Raw genomic sequence first — 17924 nt, 5'->3', positions numbered from 1 at the left:
AATAAACTCAAATGTGATATTTCCAATCTTGTGGAGAGTGTCAACCGTGAGGCCACTTTCCTCTAGAACATCCCTGTCACATAAAATGGCATTTTGTTTTAGCTGGAAAACCAATAAAAGCAGGGAAGATTGAACACGGCCAATCGCTGACACCACAGTTAAGTTCTACAGACAAGTAAATAATAAAAAAACATTCTCAGCATGACAAGGTTCAAATTGTTTAACTTTGATCTCTAGCTTCAATAAAGTGAAGAGATAGTGGAAGAATATAGCTTTTTTTTAAAACTGAAATATAAAACATGGTAATGTACATTTGTGTAAGAAAAAAATCAAACACACACACAATATCAGAACTGTAAGACAATGACATTAACCAAAAGGTGGCCAAACGTCCAATTTTCTTGTCCCTGGAAGTGTTTTACAGCACTTTCAAAACACCCCATAAAAACATGACAAAACAAAACTAAAAAAGTAGCCTCCAAGAGCACAAACATAAAATAACCAAATATCTGTTTTATAATTTTTTATTCATCATGTGTTCTAATTTTTATTTTACGTTTGTGAGTTGTTGTTGTTGTTTTTAATTCATAAACTTTTAATAATATTATTTTGATGCAATGGCTTCTATGATTTTTGGTGAATTATAGTAAAACCAGTCAGGGTCAGTTTCACATGCAGTGCAAAGATGATAATTATTCATTATAAGAAGATTATATGCTCACAATTTTTTGTATAAATAATACAAAAAAAAATGGTCGTGTCTGACATGTTATACAGAATGTTATTTATCCAAATGCAACACATGATTTACAGATCTGCGAAAATATGAACTCAACCAGAGCTGGCTATGTCTCCACCTACCCACGTGTGCACTGTGCAACAGTGAAATGATCTCGATGGGAAAAGTGACTCATTTTGGTGAGTCGGTTCTTTCGAACACAACTAACTAAAACTATTTTATTTTAATTTTTTTGTATGTTGTAGCCAAACGGTAAAGATATTACAAGTACGCTGTATATGTAACATTTTTTGTTTTACGAGTACTAAAAGGCTATTATTATTCCTCATTCCGCCTCATGTAAATCATTGAAAAGATCCGACTCAAAAGAACGAGTCATTGATTCATAATTCGGAGTGTACGTCTGTCAAATATTCTCGACGGATACTGAAAGCAATCATTTAATAAAAATGCAAGTATAACCGTATATAACGATAACTTACTGATATATACATGCATTTAATCTAAATAATTATAATATATCACACAAACAAATAAAGCACGAAAGTGCGAATAGTTTAATTATTAGAAAGACTCAGTCAGAGCGCCCACATCTTTGATATCACGAGGACAGGAGGACACCATAGACGCCCATGTGCCTCCCTGTTTTCATTCACATAAATTCTAAATGTTATCTCTGCAGATCACTTGCTTGTAAATGATGTGGAAATGTATCCAAAGATCGTGCATTCACGTGTCAGCGGTCTCCCTAAAGAAGACGCCTCTGCACATGAAGGGGAAGAGTGCTGCCGATCAGAGATGGCTGGTCCGGCAGATCAATGACCCTTTCGTTAAAGCTGCTCACGCGCAGAATTACCGCTGTAGAAGTGCTTTTAAACTGATCGAGATAGATGACAAATACAGACTTCTCAAACCTGGTTTGAGTGTCATAGATTGTGGTGCTGCTCCTGGTGCATGGAGTCAAGTTGCAGTCCAGAGAGTCAACTCAACAGGAGAAAGTAAGTGAGCTGCTGAGCTGAATGCATCACATCATGAAATCTATGCATGTCATCATAAGATACATACACTACAGCTAAAAGGTTTTGTTTGTTTTAAAAGAAATTATTATTATTTTTTGTTCAGCAAGAATGCATTCAGTTGATCCAAAGTGAAAGTAAAGACAATTATATGTAGAAATAAATGCTGTTTTAAAATTAGGATATATATATAAAATATATTCAGATATTTTAAATAACAGTATTCCTGTTTTACTTTAGTTTTTGATCAAATAAATACAGCCTTTTAAGCATAAGTTTTCAAAACATAAAAAAAACCTACTTATTTTTGAATGCTGTAGTATGCACACGTTATCAGTCAAACCTTTCAAATACACCTACTTTATCATTATAGTCTGTGTGTATTGTTTACAATTTTAGAGTAATAGTAAAGTCATCATCAACTGCCACACTTGTAAGTATGATAATTTTTAGTGGAGGAACTTATATATATATATATATATAAGCATTTGTTTTATAAATTACATGCATCCTATATACTTGTGTTTTTTTTAATCCACCATAATAATAATAATAAAACTGATCATTCTTTTGAAGTAATTCAAGCATTTATAATGTCAACGGAACTAATATCAAGCATATGAGCGTCCACTTTTTAAGATTTAGATAGATAGATTAGATAGCTGATGAGGATATGATGAACAACATACCTTTGTTCTTTCCAGGTGCGGATCTTCCTAAAGGAAGTGTAATAGGAATAGACATACTACGCATCGCCCCTTTGGATGGAGCTCAGTTGCTGTCCAATCATGACATCACTGAGGCCTCAACTCACATGGCGCTGGAGAGGCTCCTCCCTGAAGCTCGAGCAGATGTCATCCTCAGTGACATGGCCCCCAATGCCAGCGGGCTCAGGGAACTGGATCATGAAAGATTGGTCACCATGTGTCTATCAGTGTTGGACTTAGCTGACAAGGTTTTGCGCCCCGGAGGCTCTTTGATTTGCAAATACTGGGATGGAGCTTTGGCCCATAAGCTCCAGCAGAGGCTTTCCTCAATGTTTCAAGATGTAAGAACTGTGAAACCAAGAGCAAGCAGGAAGGAGTCGGCAGAGCTTTTCTTTCTGGCGAGGATGTTCAAAATGAGATAGGATGAGGTCTTTTTCATGAAAAGGATTTTTTTTACATATATATTATATTTTACATATAGAAAATAGAAAATAAAATTGTTTTGTTCTTATTATGTATTAAAAATAAATAATAATAAAAAACCTGTTTGCAGCTAGATTCAGAAACTCAATACAGACCTTGGATATAAATGCTAAAGCAGAATAATTTTGATTCAGGTGTTAAATATATCATTGTTGAGTCTGATTTGCATATTATTTTCAGTCTATCAGGACGGCCTAGCAGTGTTTATTTTTATTTCAAATCATTTTACAAAGACATGATGGGCATGCATCTAAAAATTTTTTTTAGTAATTTACATAATTATACTTTTTTTTGTTTCCTTCTGTTAATAATTAAATCCCTACAAATGCACAGAGTATAATAAGTAAAGGAGAAATATGATTTTATCGATTAGATCAGTGGCTCACAAATATTGGTCTATGAAGAATTCCAAGTGAGGTTTTTGGGCTAATCAAAAAATAAGAAGCTAAATAAATTATAAAATACAATAATTATAATTAATATAAAAGCGCCAACTCATAATAATGGACTAAAAGATTGTAACAATAATAATTTAAGTTTGTGTCCTCTCACTTCGATAGACCTTAGTCAGGGTAGCGGCTTATTTTTTTTTCTTTAAAGAATGTAAATATTTAACATCCTAATATTTTATAAATATGGCCGGCCATCCATCCATCCCACCTGTTGCAAAAAGTCAGTGACATAACATTTTTTTTTTGGCGTAAACTCTATAAAATAGTTCAATCTAAGAGTATTGTTTAGTGTAAATCATGTTGTAAATTAGCCGATAGGCTGTTGATTCATTACGTTAAGCTGTCTCCTATAAAAAGCTGTTTGGGTTCAGGTGTGTTAAATCAGGGTTGGAATTAAACTCTGCAGGACACCATCCCTCCAGGAACGGCATGCACAAAAAAAAATACAATGGAAGTCAATAGGAGTTCTATGACCACCAACATTCTACAAAATATGTTCTTCTGTGTTGAGCAGGAAGAAAAAAAAAAAGATATGCATACAGGTTGGGAATGACCTGAGGGTAAATGATTTTCATTTTTGTGTGGACTAACGTTTTAAGAAACAAGCTCATTTTAAAGCTTAATTTGTATTATTTTAAAATAATTTCAGTCATTAAGGCAGCTAATGGGCCTCGGCGCTCTGCTTCACTATCCTAATGAGTTTGGGATGTTGGGTTTTTTGTTTTTACTCGAAGAGTTCCACCACCTAAAAAAGTGCAGGAAACACTGGATTGGGAGACATCCAGCTCGTCAGAAGATGGTGCTCTTGAGTTGCCAGCGTGAAAGCAGAAGACTAGTACTTGGACTTGGATTCTCACTCACACACCCCAGCAGTGTGAAGAGACAGCGTGGACCGGCTGTTACTTGGAACATTTCTTTCCAGTCCATTTGAGAGTCGAGTGCTAAGGAGTTAAAAATCCAGCATTGTCATGTGCATTTTAGTAAACCCTCGAAGTGTGGCTTATTTGACAACACTAGCCGGAAAGCTAAATTGTTTGCACAATACCGAAAATCTGTTTTTCTAGCTGATAAAATCATTCTCTCATTACAAGCTGAGGAGCTGTAGAGAGGATGGATAAGTGTCTTATAGACGGTAAGACTAATGAGAATCCTTTGTCCCTGTAGCAAAGCAGTCTAGCAGATATTAGCCTGACACATTATTATTATCTCAGACACTCACTTTCTACAGTCCAGCTGTGAATGACATCCAGCTTGAGCTGCATGGAGAGTTTAGACCTAACCCTCATATGCGGAATAGAAACATTAAAGGTAATAAAATAGAGTTTAATGATTCATAGAGGTTAGATCAGAGTATATTCATCACTAAAGTGAGAATATTATGGTTATACACAGCTTGCCAATAATGAGGAGAACTCAAACTTTAAGTAGCTCAAACTGTACTAGGCTGCTTTGAAAGCACTAGAAAAAGAATGTCAGGTTCGACTCTTTATTGCTCTAATCTCAAGCTCAGGGAATCTTCAACTGAGAGACATACCTAAATTAATTCTGCCTGCAGATCTGACGCTTTCATATTCGACTGAGCTACAGTATGGAAATTCTTGCAACCTCACTTTTTAATCTGAGCTCCTGTGTCAGCAACATGTTTAATGTGCGCCGCTTCGGTCAATTTGAATGCTGTGGTTTTTGAACACACTGACGTATATCAAAGGCGTAGGCTTGAGGGACAATCCACTCCTGCGTCTGTGACATGTCAAGAGAGCCTGGAGAATTCATTATGGAAGATTAAGGAATTTATTTGAGAGCTTAATTTTATATGCCTTTTAACGGTTATAAAAGTGGAGACTAGTGTCTGCAGGGGTTCAGCCACACTGAGTGAAATGGAAATACAAGTGATCAAGCTACATTTATAATATCTTTTTTGGCCCCCAAAGTTATCGGCTTGATTTGAGAAGTTTTTCCCTCTCTTTTATTCTTTCTTTAAGGTGCGTTGCTGTTAACCCACATCCTTCTGGTTACCTGGAATCTCAATTTTCTTTAAGGTCAGAGATCAGGCACTCCAGTTCAGTTTAATAATGTGCCGTCTAACATTTTGACAGACTTCAATTTAGAGTTGGATAGCAAAAAACTTTTTAAGCTTTTAAGTTTGTGCACCATTAAGAATTCATTGAACATGCATTTTACATTTGTGCATTTCCATTTGAGTTTGTATTTACGTAGCATTTTGTAATTCAAATTTAAGGATGTAGAATTAAGTTGTAAATAAATCAAATTCAAAGCAATTCATGTAACTTTTGTTAAATATGAATTGCCCGTTAACATATTATTAAATGCACAGCATTAGTAATACTTCCAGGAACAGAAATTTCCATTTATATTTCATTATATTTAATAAATGATTTTCTATTTCATGGAGCATGGTAGAAGAACACTTAATTTCCAATCATTTCAGCAATGCCCATTTAAGCCTCGGGAGTTTGAATTGAATTGAAGAGGCTACTACACATAATACACTGAAGAATATAAAGGAACCTGAAATGTTTTGGCTGGACAAATGCTGTTCACAGTCTTGTTACTCTCTGTAGGGATGTGGATTAAAAATATTAACATAAATACATTTATACACAACTGTTTAAAAGTTTGGGGTTGATATCAATGTTTCAGGTCTCTTATGATTGCCAAAGTTGAATCAACTGGAATATTGCCAAACATAATTATACAATAAACTTGATCTTTCAGAAAGTATTCTAATATGCTGTTTTTGTGCTCAGTTAGGGAACTTGTATTATTATGAAAACAGTTGTGCTGCTTAATACTTTTGTGGAAACAGCATTTATGTATTTATTGAAACATTGAAAATCCTTTCTTAAAAAGTATTAATTTCTTTCTAAAAACTATAAACTATAGAATATTATGGGTTTGCAAATTTGTTGATAATTTATCTTATTCCGTTTTGCTAAATTAAATTCCAGAGCAGATATTATATTTATGATTGCTTAACAGTACAAAAAACTTGAAATATTAATTACAAAAATGAATAGACTTTTGATAGAATGCTTATTAGTCCAGTATTTCTTCAGCCAATTTTACATTATCCTGCAAAAGATGAATTTTTCAATACTCTTTAAAATTTTAAGCCTATATGCTATTACTACATTTACTACCATTTAGCCTGTTCATAACTCTCCTAAACAGGATGCTAATGATCATTAATTGAATACAAATTAAAGAGTTATTGGCACACTTCACATCAATTTCCAGCTCAAGGCTCATGCTGGCCAAAAGGTAACACAGAAGGATATGGTGAGAGGACAGAGGGTTCAGCTCAACGTCAACAGATACTGTTACTTCAGTATAAAAAATAAAAAAAATTTGGAAGAGAGGAAAGGGGAATGCCATTGGTCAGTCAATGTCAACAAAGACAAGGATCATCGTCTGTGATGTGCAAACCTTTTGACAAAGTAATTCTTCTTCAAGCAATAGCAGAGGCCTGATACTGTATACGGGTGTCAAGATTCAACATTCACATAATTTTTTCTTAGATGCATCTGAAAAACGTGTGATGTGGAGATTTAATAAATATATGTATATTCAGTGGCAGGAACGTGTTTATGGGCTTTTTGAAGTTGACTTATGTATATTTGCTTGTTTGCAGTATGCAACACAGATTCCCATGACATCCTTTACTCTTAAAATAAAGCTTCTTTATTTGCGTCTTTGGTTTCAAGAAGAATATTTAACATTCATAGAACCTTTCCGTTGCACAAAATGATCTTTAGTGGAAAAGGGTTCTTTACAGCTTCTTCACACTAAGAAAGAAATGGTAGTTTTTTTTAAGAATTGTTCACTGTAATGCTCTTTGAGGAACTCTATGGCATCACTGTCAAAAGCTCTTTTTAGAATCTTTATTTTTAAGAATGTTTGTGTATAACCAATGGATAACAATTCCATTTTACTGATGTCAGTATTTCCTATTAAATAAATATTGGGTTGACTGTTAATTGTTTTGACCTTAGGTTGGAGAAATAAAATTGATTGAGGAAAAACTACTATATTTGTGTGTCTCAAGCTAAATATTACATAATCAACATAAAAAAAATCTGATATAAATGTTTATTTTGGTCAAATGGTTTCAAAAATACTATGGTGAACATTTAGTGGTGCCGTAGGACAAACAATTAATTTGTCAATATTGAATATAATATATAATTCAGTGAAATATGTCTAATTAAGGTTGTTGAGAAAAAAAAATATTATCTGAATTAGGTAATAAATATGCATAATTATTTAAAGTTATATAATTACTGCACAAATGATATTCCTATGTCGTGTGGTATAGTGAATTTTATTGAATTACTGTTCTTTTCTATTTCTTACCATCTCTAAATAATAAATCGGAATTCAGCATCCATAATTCAAATTCGCACTCATAATTTAGAAACTGAGGATTATTAAAGAGGTAGTCCACCCAAAAATGAAAATTTTGCGATCATTCAGTCACCTTCTTCTCAATTCAATCCTGTATGACTGAACACCAAAGAAAATAATTTAAAGAATTTTGGTAACCTATCTGTTTTGGTACCCACTGAATTCATCCGTACAATGGAAGTCAATGGGAACCACAACAATGAATTACCAGCAGCATTGACTAAAATGTATAATGTGTCTACACTTTTATTCAATTAACACACTGCCCCGGGTAACACATTTTGCATGAATAACAAACCTTTGAATTAACATAGTAAATACCCTTGTTGCAATCAGATTAGAGCAACAAATGAGAGATTTTGAAGTCTGAATAAGCCATGCAATGTAATTTGTAAACCATATAACAGAACTTGCATGTATTTATGAATTTAGAGAAACAGGCTATTGTTATTCCAACAAATTTGAGAATGACTCAATGATATACAGTTTGTCTCTCATTTTGGGGCGATTGTAATAACCATAAGAAGAGTTAAAGACCGTTTTTCCTCAACTAATTTCCTTCTTTAGTGTTTTGATAACATTTGATACTACTCCCATGGCAATACAATGTATTTGTATTTAATCAAGCAGATCCCCGGCACTTGCTGTTCTGTTTCACACAGGTGAGAATGCACACTTCGATATTAAATGAATCCGTTCCAAGAGTGTTCCAGGGGGATGGTGCACTGTCAGGTCAATTTACTGTTGTTAGGACAGCTGGTGGCTTGTATGTAAATATCAGTCAATTAAGGAAAATAAATTATACGCAGAGACTATACTTCCTAAAATGTAATTACGAGAATACAAGATCAGCTTTTTAATCTTATGGCTTCTGGCAAAGAACGCAAACAAACCCAGCGGAAATAAAGTTAACTCGCTGAAAACCTGATTTGTTTGGCGATATGCAAATAAAGATATGCTTAATAACATTTGATGGAGCGCCAGCTTAGATATTTTCAGCGGCTGTGCAATGCTTCTGTCTATATTGAGTTTAAAGCTGCAGAGGCTGACAACGAACCCCTCCGATATGAACAGATACTTGCACCTTCCAGTGCTGAACGAACACAAATCTGTTTTCTGTGGGTCTGGAGGAAAGAGATTAGAATGTTTTCTCAGAGAGTTTTCTTCTCGCAGGTCTGTCATGAAGGCCTATTGAATGGGAAAATGAATCAAACAAATTATTTTCACAGGATTTGGAACGATTGAATGACAAGTTCGAAAGCCTTTGGGACACATTTAAGCAATATCTCATGAGGCAAGAGCACAGTTACATTCAATATAAGCATGGGTTGACTGCAGGTAGTTGCAGCTGTGTTGATATTGAGTACAACAGGATGTTATTGCTTTTATACAACAGTATATACTAGAGTTCAGAAGTTTATTTAACAAGGCTGTGGTAATCAAATGTGACAGGAAAGATAAAGATTTAGATTTCAAATAAATTCTGTTCTTTCGAAGAATCTTGAACAGCATTTCCATAAAAATGTTAAGCAGCACAACACCTTGAGCAATTTTTTTTTTCTTGAACAGCAAATCAGCATATTAGAATGATTTCTGAATGATCATGTGACACTTCAGTTTTGCATAAAAATAATAAATTAGTTTTTTTTATATTTAGTAGGAGCATGTCAGCAAAACAGTTCAAGTACAGTTCAACAGAGTTTATGAAATGAGCCTTTAGAAGAGGAGAAATCAATGATCACAGCTATGGATATTCTTGTAGAGTTCAGAGCCTGGATTTAGCTGAATCATCACACAAGTAGTGATGGACCCAGAGAGCTGAGCAGACGACTGAAGATGAATAGCTAAGTAGATCAGGTAAGGAGCCAGGGAAGTTGATGCATGCATGTGAAAAACAAGACCAGACACTGAGGAAGGGATGTGATGCTGGCTTTATAGCGGGCTTGAATGGTGTTGACAGGTAGAGTGCATCAGTATTCAGGTGATTGTGAACGCGTGGGAGGAGCTGAAAGATCTGGTGTTGCCGCTGACTCTGTGTCAGAACACAGTTACATTCTTATTATATTCTGGAATAATTACTTATTATTATTTTTCACTGTATTTTTGATTAAATAAACGTAGCCTTTGGGATCATAATGGACTTCTTTCAAAAACATTAAAAAAAAAACCTCCAATCCCAAACTTTTAAACAAGTAGCAATTACAGTATGTTTACATGTACAATATGGATATCATCTTTCCACTATTTATATATTTTGGAGTTATATGCTCTCTAACGGCATTATAGTGCTTAAGTGCTAATGATGTTTAAGCCACCTAAAATCCTCTTTTTGCAGAAAATGTTAGGTTAAGCACATTTTGACACATAACTTTGAGCTTTTTGTTTAGTTTGATTTGATGCTTGAAGCCTGAAGGACATTTATTGAGATGTTTCAGTGCTTTTATCTACATTCGGATATCCTTACCGGCTTTCATAGATTTACAGACAGTCATACTGGACTTCAGATTCACCGACTGTTATATTAAGAGTTTGCCATTGTGTGCACCACTTTTGTCTTGATCTTCAAAGATGTTGGCATGCAAAGTGAGATCACTGAGCTTTATCCATTTCTGCTGTAATCTAGAGCTAAGTGCTTTCTTTGCAGGGCTTCTGCTCTACCACTCAGTCACTCTATCCTTCACTTTGATGCATCCCCCTCTCTCTGTAGATAAGTTTTCAAATTTAAATTGATGTTTTGGATGTATGAAGGAGTTCGCTGTGAAAAATTCATTCCCATCAGCAGTGTTTACTAAAATCGGACAAGCTTTCTGTTGATTAGTCACAGTTTTTGTGACACTTTCTGCAGGTTAAATCATTACGCTTGTATGTGATGACAAGGGACTATCTTTATTAGTCATTGATATTATTTATTAAAAAACTCCAGTTCATTCAGGTATGAAACGTGGCTTTATGTCTTAATGAGTGAGTCACTGAATCATTAATTCTATTATATTCTATTATATTCTAATATATGATATTATATATGATTGGTTTTTCATAATAAAAATCAGATCAAAAAGTCATAAACTGCTACGTATTTCCTGTAGAATTTGTTTTCTTTTTCCATAATGCTCTACTATATAATATAATATAATATAATATAATATAATATAATATAATATAATATAATATAATATAATATAATATAATATAATATAATATAATATAATATAATATAATATAATATAATATCAGTTAACGTTTCCCCCTAAGCGACAGATAAAAGCTAAGCTAACTGTAGTTGTTCACTTTAAATGTTGTTTAGACAGTCTCTTCCTGTCTAAGTGTGCAGCCATAAGTCTGGCTACGCAACACTAGTAATGAGTGGCTTTGCAAACTCAGAGCTATAAGGCCTTCTCCCGCCAGAAAGAATGGGAAGTGGAGCATGAGCCTGAATATTCATTGCTTCACATTGCTTCATAGGTTGCTCGAGTTACGTTCAAATAGGTTTCTGCCATGGAGAGCCTGTAAATTGCATAGAGGTTTTTCTGATGAAGCTCCTGGCTCCCAAGACTGCAAATGTGCAGCAGGCATTAATGCTTATTCCTAACTGCACACGTCCAAAATAATCAAGTGTGTGTCTGGATCTAATCTCTTTCAGAACATATGTGATTTCAAAGACTCTATGACCTCTATCACAATTCAGTGGCTTAATTATGTATTATATAGAGTATATAAACATGCAAAAACCTTTAATTAATTTCATGTGAAAAAATCCATCAGTCTCTTTTATGTGAGAAACAGCTTTGACTTCTAACATTTGGACAAATCAAAAAAAAAAAAAAAGAAAAAGAAAAAAAGAAAGAAATGTAATTCCACAGTGATTTCTTCTTCTTCTTATTATTGTTGTATAATCAATTTCATTTAACTTCGCCAATAAATGACAGATAAAATCTAAACAAACTTGTGATGCAGGGGCAAAGGAGGAGGACACATAACATATCAATGCAACATATTAAATGAAAAACAAAACAACAACAAAACAAACAAACAAACAAATAACTAGACATTTTATCTGAGGAGAAAAGAAGAAAAAGAAAAAGGGAAATTATTGGTTGGCAAAGATGTTTCAGACAGATACCAAACATACTATACCTATAATCTGATCGGTTCATAGGAATGTTGTTCCAAGACCATTAACCATGTGGTCCTGCAACATATCACAGCCTGATAGCACTAAAGGACCAGGGGTTAGCTGGTTAACATGAGCTGGATAGTGGGATGCTGTAACACCATAGGAATTGGTAGCTCAAGGTATTATAGACCTCCTTGAATTAAGCTAAATATAAAGGGAAAACAAAATCCATTGCACTTATCATGTCATATCAACACAATAATTGTTTCGCATTCTAGGCCAGTTGTAGCATCAACCAAATGACATAATTTCTATTGGTTAAACAAGATTCAGTTCCAAATGCTCTGTAGATGCTCCATTTTTAATATGTTGGTTGTTTGACAGCTCACAAAATTTGGGATCCTCCACAATGGACCAATACTCCTATCATTTAATTAACCTTTGCGTGGGACAGGTGTGGACTGGTGCATGGGATCAGCAAACATGGTCTCTAGGTGGACAACAGCTAAATTAGAAGTTAGAAATGAGGACACAATAGCAGGAGACTGACAGATGGTACACAGTGTAATTCTGGGATGTCTTTATTTTATCTATAACCTGTCAAGCAAGACAAAATTATCCAGAGTCTTGGTAAAGATAAGAATGAAATGTTTTTAGTAACCAAACTATCATAAAGTTGCCTACATTGTTTATGTTGTTGGCAAAGATAAAGCCAGAGTGCATAAGTTTAGGGAGAGATCAGATTAGTTTTTTTGTTTTCAATGTCTGAGCTTCTTATGTGCTATGCATCTCAGACTTTGATATAATATTTGCATATTTATCTAATACATAATCTTTGAACTGTGTGTTGTCAAAGTAAAAAAGTCCTGTAAAAACAAGGATGATTTAAATTTAGTTTGGTAGTATTTGTTAGTAATGTTAATAAAAAATATGTAGTTCTGTTCTCTTTAGATACTTCACTCATACTGCGTTTTCCTCGCTACTGAAGCTTTTTTTCAATAATGCAGTGCAACTGCATTGCCATTGGTTTAATTGGTTTAAAACTTTTTAAACTAATGACAGCGCTGCGCAGCTGCAGTGCGCCAAAGCCCGGCAAAATGGGCAAGGACGAAGGACGGTGCTCTCAACAGATGCATCCACAACTGGCCCAGCCTCCTTCTTTACACTTTTCCCCTGATGACAAGTCAGGGAAGACAAACACAGATTCCTCCTGGTGGTCGCACTCTAGATGAGCCAAGTTTGGTCCTCGGAGCTATTCATGTCCTGAGGAGGGACCTCCACTCTCAGGCGAACAGGACAATCTGGCATCCACAGCAAAAACTCTGGGCTCTGCACCTATGGTCCCCCGTTGCGAGTCTTTAAGCCTCCACAGGGATGTGTTCCACACTATTGCTCATGTGACAGCCCCGTCTACAAGACGCCTCTACACCCAGAAATGGTCAGCCTTCGTTGACTGGTGCTCAGCACGAAACGAAGACGCTGTTGAGTGTGATGTGTCTCTGATACTGTCATTTCTCCAAGAGCATCTAAACAAGGGTCTCACCCCTTCCACACTCAAGGTGTACGTAGCAGCCATCGCAGCATCTTATGCTATCGCTGGCCAATCAATGGGTCGAAAAAGCCTCATTGTGCATTTCCTGAGAAGTTCTAGGCAGTTGAACCCCCTGCATCGTCTCACTGTTCCCACTTGGGACCTTCACACGGTCCTTGGAGCACTCAAAAGACCTCGCTTCGAGCCGCTGCGGTCAGCTGACCTTCGGCCCCTTACGCTCAAAACTTTTCTGCTACTTGCTCTAGCATCGGTTAAGCGTGTTGGCGATATGCATGCCCTCTAGGTGAGCCCTGTGTGCCTTGAGTTTGGGCCCAATGACTTGAAGGTCATTTTAAAACCCAGGCATGGTTACGTCCCTAAAGTGCTCTCGACCCCACATCTGTGTGGCGGACGGCTAGTCCTCGCCGTCCACTTTTGTCAGATTCTATAACCTGGACATTCCGACCTTGCATGCTTGGGTCCTTTCGGTATGATACCGACGGTCTCTATCAGACTCCATCATGATGCCTCCAGGGAGCTAGCTTCCTCTTAGCAGTGGAGCATAAAGGGTTCGGACAGCTCCGGCCCTCTCACTTATCCCCTGGACAACAAGGTGTCCAAGATAAGTCTTTTTAAGGTTGAATTTGTTCCCCCATACGCAGTATGAATGAAGTATCGAAAGGAAACTCGGTTACAAACGTAACCTCGGTTCCCTGAGATAAGGAATGAGTACTGCGTACAGGGAAAAGCTAATTTTTTCTCTACCGAGGTTACATTCATGACCGAGTACATTTCGGTATATGATGTACATATACTACCACTGAAATTGGATTAGTAAGATTTGCATTATAAGATTTTCATTATGGCATAAAATAGCATCATGCAAGGATAGAAATGACACCACAATTAATAAAAACGTCCTCAAAATTAAAAATATGGGTTGCCCCTGTATCAATTAATTTTTTTGTGTTAAAATAGTGTTCGGCAAGAGTGCTATTTTTACAAATAGATTGGCTGTAAATGTGATATTAATTTTATACAAGAGTTCAATAAACAATAAGGTAATTATTAATAGATAATTTTCAGAAACAACATTGTCAGTTTGGTCTAATTTTGCTCTGTTCCGCCAATGGAAACAGTTCAAGTGAAAGAAGATTAGCAGCATCTCCCATAACACAGAGTAGAGTTTCATTCTTGAATGATTCTTGAAATTTTAGCCAGAATCTGGTGAGTAAATGGTTTAATCAGCCATTCATAAGGCCAGCATTCTTTGTTGCCAGTTCATTAGTTATTTTAAATTGTTATCAATTATTTGAATCGAATTGCAGAGTCACATTTTTATTTTACTAGTCAGATGGACAAATAAATATTTACTTATATACTAATATAGCTTCAAGTTTACTATAGCTTAACATATTCATTTTACTGTGGGATGGACAATTAAGAATCAAACCAATAAGTATCTGAAATTCGGATTTTTAATAAAGTGCAGATGTAATGTGCAAGCAATTGCTCCACCATAACAAGAATAGCGATGTACAGTGAGTACATGTACAATGTACCCATGTATTCTTTTTCTTTTAGCAAAACTTAAAAAACAGTACCAGTGCCGACGATCTGTTCCAGATTCCTAGAGGTTCTGGTGAACAAGTATGATTACATTTTTTAAGACTTTTCTTTAACATCTCACTTAAGCAGATCAGAGTTCATCACCTTCACGCCGGCTTTTAATTTTTTATAAATGATGACTGAATTTAAGCCCTGCAGAGTCCAGCACAACCACTTAGCATTTCTAGTTCTGGCTGAATAACCCTCTGGGTTGCTTAAGGAGCCCAGGTTGAGGCTGGGGAGTCTTTTTAGAGCACATGGTCATTAATCTTTCTAAAGATGCTGAAGGCAGGGTTTGACACATTGCTGTAGTCAGGTCCATGGGGGTCCTGGAGAGTGGTTGAGCTGGGTTTGTCACACACTGAGGCCACGATGCCCCCCGTTTGCTGTTCACATGGCCTGGCAGCCTATTCAGAAAAGCGGCAGGCCTTCCACCATCTCTGGGTAATCTCTCAGCTGCTGCCATTCTCATGACATGTGCAGTCTCACCTGAGGAGTGAGTATTCAGCTGCCAGCAGGAGGCCAAAGACAAGACTTTTGGCAAAGTGTCTAACACATCCTTCATGATGGATAACAGCGGGAAAGACACACAAAAGGAGTGTGACTGATCTAGCTACTGAAAAATAGCTTCCAGTTATAGGTTTAGATTTAAATTCATGAAACATTTCACTTGGATATTTATCAGTTATCTTTCATGACATAGTGGCTTTTGAAGCGTAATCAGGGAATTCCAAGATCCGCTGATCCTGAGCTCCTATTCATCTTAATAGGAGTTACTTGGTATGGTTCTTGTCCCATGTATAATTTTTCTGTTCAGAGTGTATATTTTGAACAAACCACTAACTGATAATGACTTTCAGCGTGGGAGTATCTAAAAACCAAAGAAATGATTCTATTAATTTGTATTAGGTTTTACGCATTTCACAGGTGATACATTTCCACATGCATGCAGTATTGCCATATATGCAATATTTATTAGATGTTTTGCTACTTCATCTACACAACTGTTTGAAAATATTTAAATTTTAAATAATGAATACTTCTTTTCAGCCGAAATACATTACATTGATCAAAAAAGACAATAGTATGTTCAACAGCATTTATTTGAAACAGAAATCTATAAAAAAATAATAATCCTACAGTAAAACTTAAAATATCATGGTGTCCAAAAAAATATTAAATGACACAACTGTTTTCAACACCGATAACAAGAAATCTTGAACATCAAATCAGTATATTAGAATGACTTCTGAAGAACCATGTGACACTGAAGACTGAAGTAATGATGCTGAAAATTCAGCTTTGCATCACTAAATTACATTTTATAAAATAAAAAATAAAAAAAGAGTTATTTTAAATTGTAATAATGCTATATTTAATATAGCTACGAAAAAATGCAGCCTTGAGTATAAGGAACTTCTTTAAAAAACTTAACATAAAGAAAATGTAATTAATTAGTACATTACAATCATTTGTAAGTGATTAATAATTTATATATAATTAGTATAAGCTCAGAACAAGTAATTATCTTGTATTACACAATATTCCGAAGGAGCATTGCTTTCTTCAGGGATGAAAGGTTTTGTATTGCCTAACAGGAACAGCTGATAAATTAAGTTATAAAAATTACATGTCACATCTCTGGCATCATGATTCATTTATTCAGTGGAAACCAGACACCTGTGAGCTTTAAGCAATCATTTTATTTCAAAAGCAAATGTAGCCTTAACCAGCGGTGATCTGCGGTTATCAAACATTTTGTATAATAGACAAGACATTCTATTACTTTGGCTCTGGGTATCTGCCAAAAAAGAAAGAAAAAATCAAATGAACGAAAGATTATTGTTATGCTTGATGGGCTAACATGAGAAGACTGCGCTGACATGCTTCTCATCAGATTGTCTGACATTTATCATTTTGAGATATGTTATCTATAATGGTTCATTTCTCATTTAGGATTAGGTTGAACTATTGAACATGTCAGAATTGAAAATGTCTGTCTTTGGGAGAACAGACACAGATTATCTCAGAAAGCAAGCAAGAGGCTGAGAAATAAATGGACACAGTTTAAAACTGTATAAAATGTATGTATAAAATAACTGGCAGTACACAGTGTTTTATGGTTTTAGATTTGCACAAAGCAAAGGGTTAGGAGTTTTTGTTTTCATTTGAGTAACAATACTTCAATACTATACTTATATATTTTCTATGTTCTGTTAAAACCCAAATACTTTTTACACATTTCACATTTAAACTCCATTGCAATTTATGATCACGTAAATAGTACAAATCGTACGTCATCTTGACTTTAATATTTTCTTAATGATTTGAAAATAACAATAGTACTTTTCTTTACACTAACAAAGCTAACAAGCAGATTGATTGGTCACATAAATCGAACCTCCCATAATTTTAAATGGCCAGTGCAATTTATTTTAGTGTAAATACTGTTAAGGATCCAAAAATGAATGAATGAATGAATGAATGAATGAATGAAATGTCATTCCAAACCTGCATGACTTGGTGGATGAGGATGAGGATTTTTCAATTTCCAAATATAACAAAAGTAGTCCATACACGTCATTAACTGTATTGTATAACTTCCAAAGCTAAATGAGGTTTTATACATAGAACAAAGTGAAATTTATGCCTCCATTTTTATAACCACCTCAGTAGATGTTGAATGAACTTAGGTTTATGATCAGTCCTGATTATTAGTCTAAAATCACTTCAATGATATAGTACTTAATCTATATTACAATTTCTCAATACATTTCAGACCTCTGATCGTTTCCATAATTAATAGTATTCTACTTTCCTTCTGAATAATATTTCAAATACAGTCATCT

At 35.1% G+C, this 17924-nt stretch overlaps 1 protein-coding gene across 1 annotated transcript; it reads left to right on the top strand.

The window, feature by feature from the left end:
• Positions 1–1117: 1117 nt before the first annotated feature.
• On the top strand, positions 1118–7249 carry mrm2 (mitochondrial rRNA methyltransferase 2). Its single transcript, XM_026218566.1, has 3 exons — positions 1118–1190; positions 1422–1737; positions 2460–7249. The coding sequence occupies exons 2-3, from the start codon at positions 1437–1439 to the stop codon at positions 2882–2884; spliced, it is 726 nt and encodes a 241-aa protein (XP_026074351.1). The 5' UTR covers positions 1118–1190; positions 1422–1436; the 3' UTR covers positions 2885–7249.
• The last annotated feature ends 10675 nt before the right edge of the window (positions 7250–17924 follow it).

This window comes from Carassius auratus, chromosome 3 (genome assembly GCF_003368295.1).
Source record: "Carassius auratus strain Wakin chromosome 3, ASM336829v1, whole genome shotgun sequence".
NCBI lineage: Eukaryota > Metazoa > Chordata > Actinopteri > Cypriniformes > Cyprinidae > Carassius > Carassius auratus.
Note: the sequence above shows the minus strand (reverse complement) of the source record. Positions and strands in the feature narration are given on the sequence as shown.

Bases quoted from the DNA above. Each gene is read 5' to 3' on its own strand.
- mrm2 (XM_026218566.1), top strand. From the start codon at position 1,437: ATGATGTGGAAATGTATCCAAAGATCGTGCATTCACGTGTCAGCGGTC. The intron at 1,738-2,459 runs GTAAGTGAGCTG...TGTTCTTTCCAG, and splicing joins AGTCAACTCAACAGGAGAAA to GTGCGGATCTTCCTAAAGGA.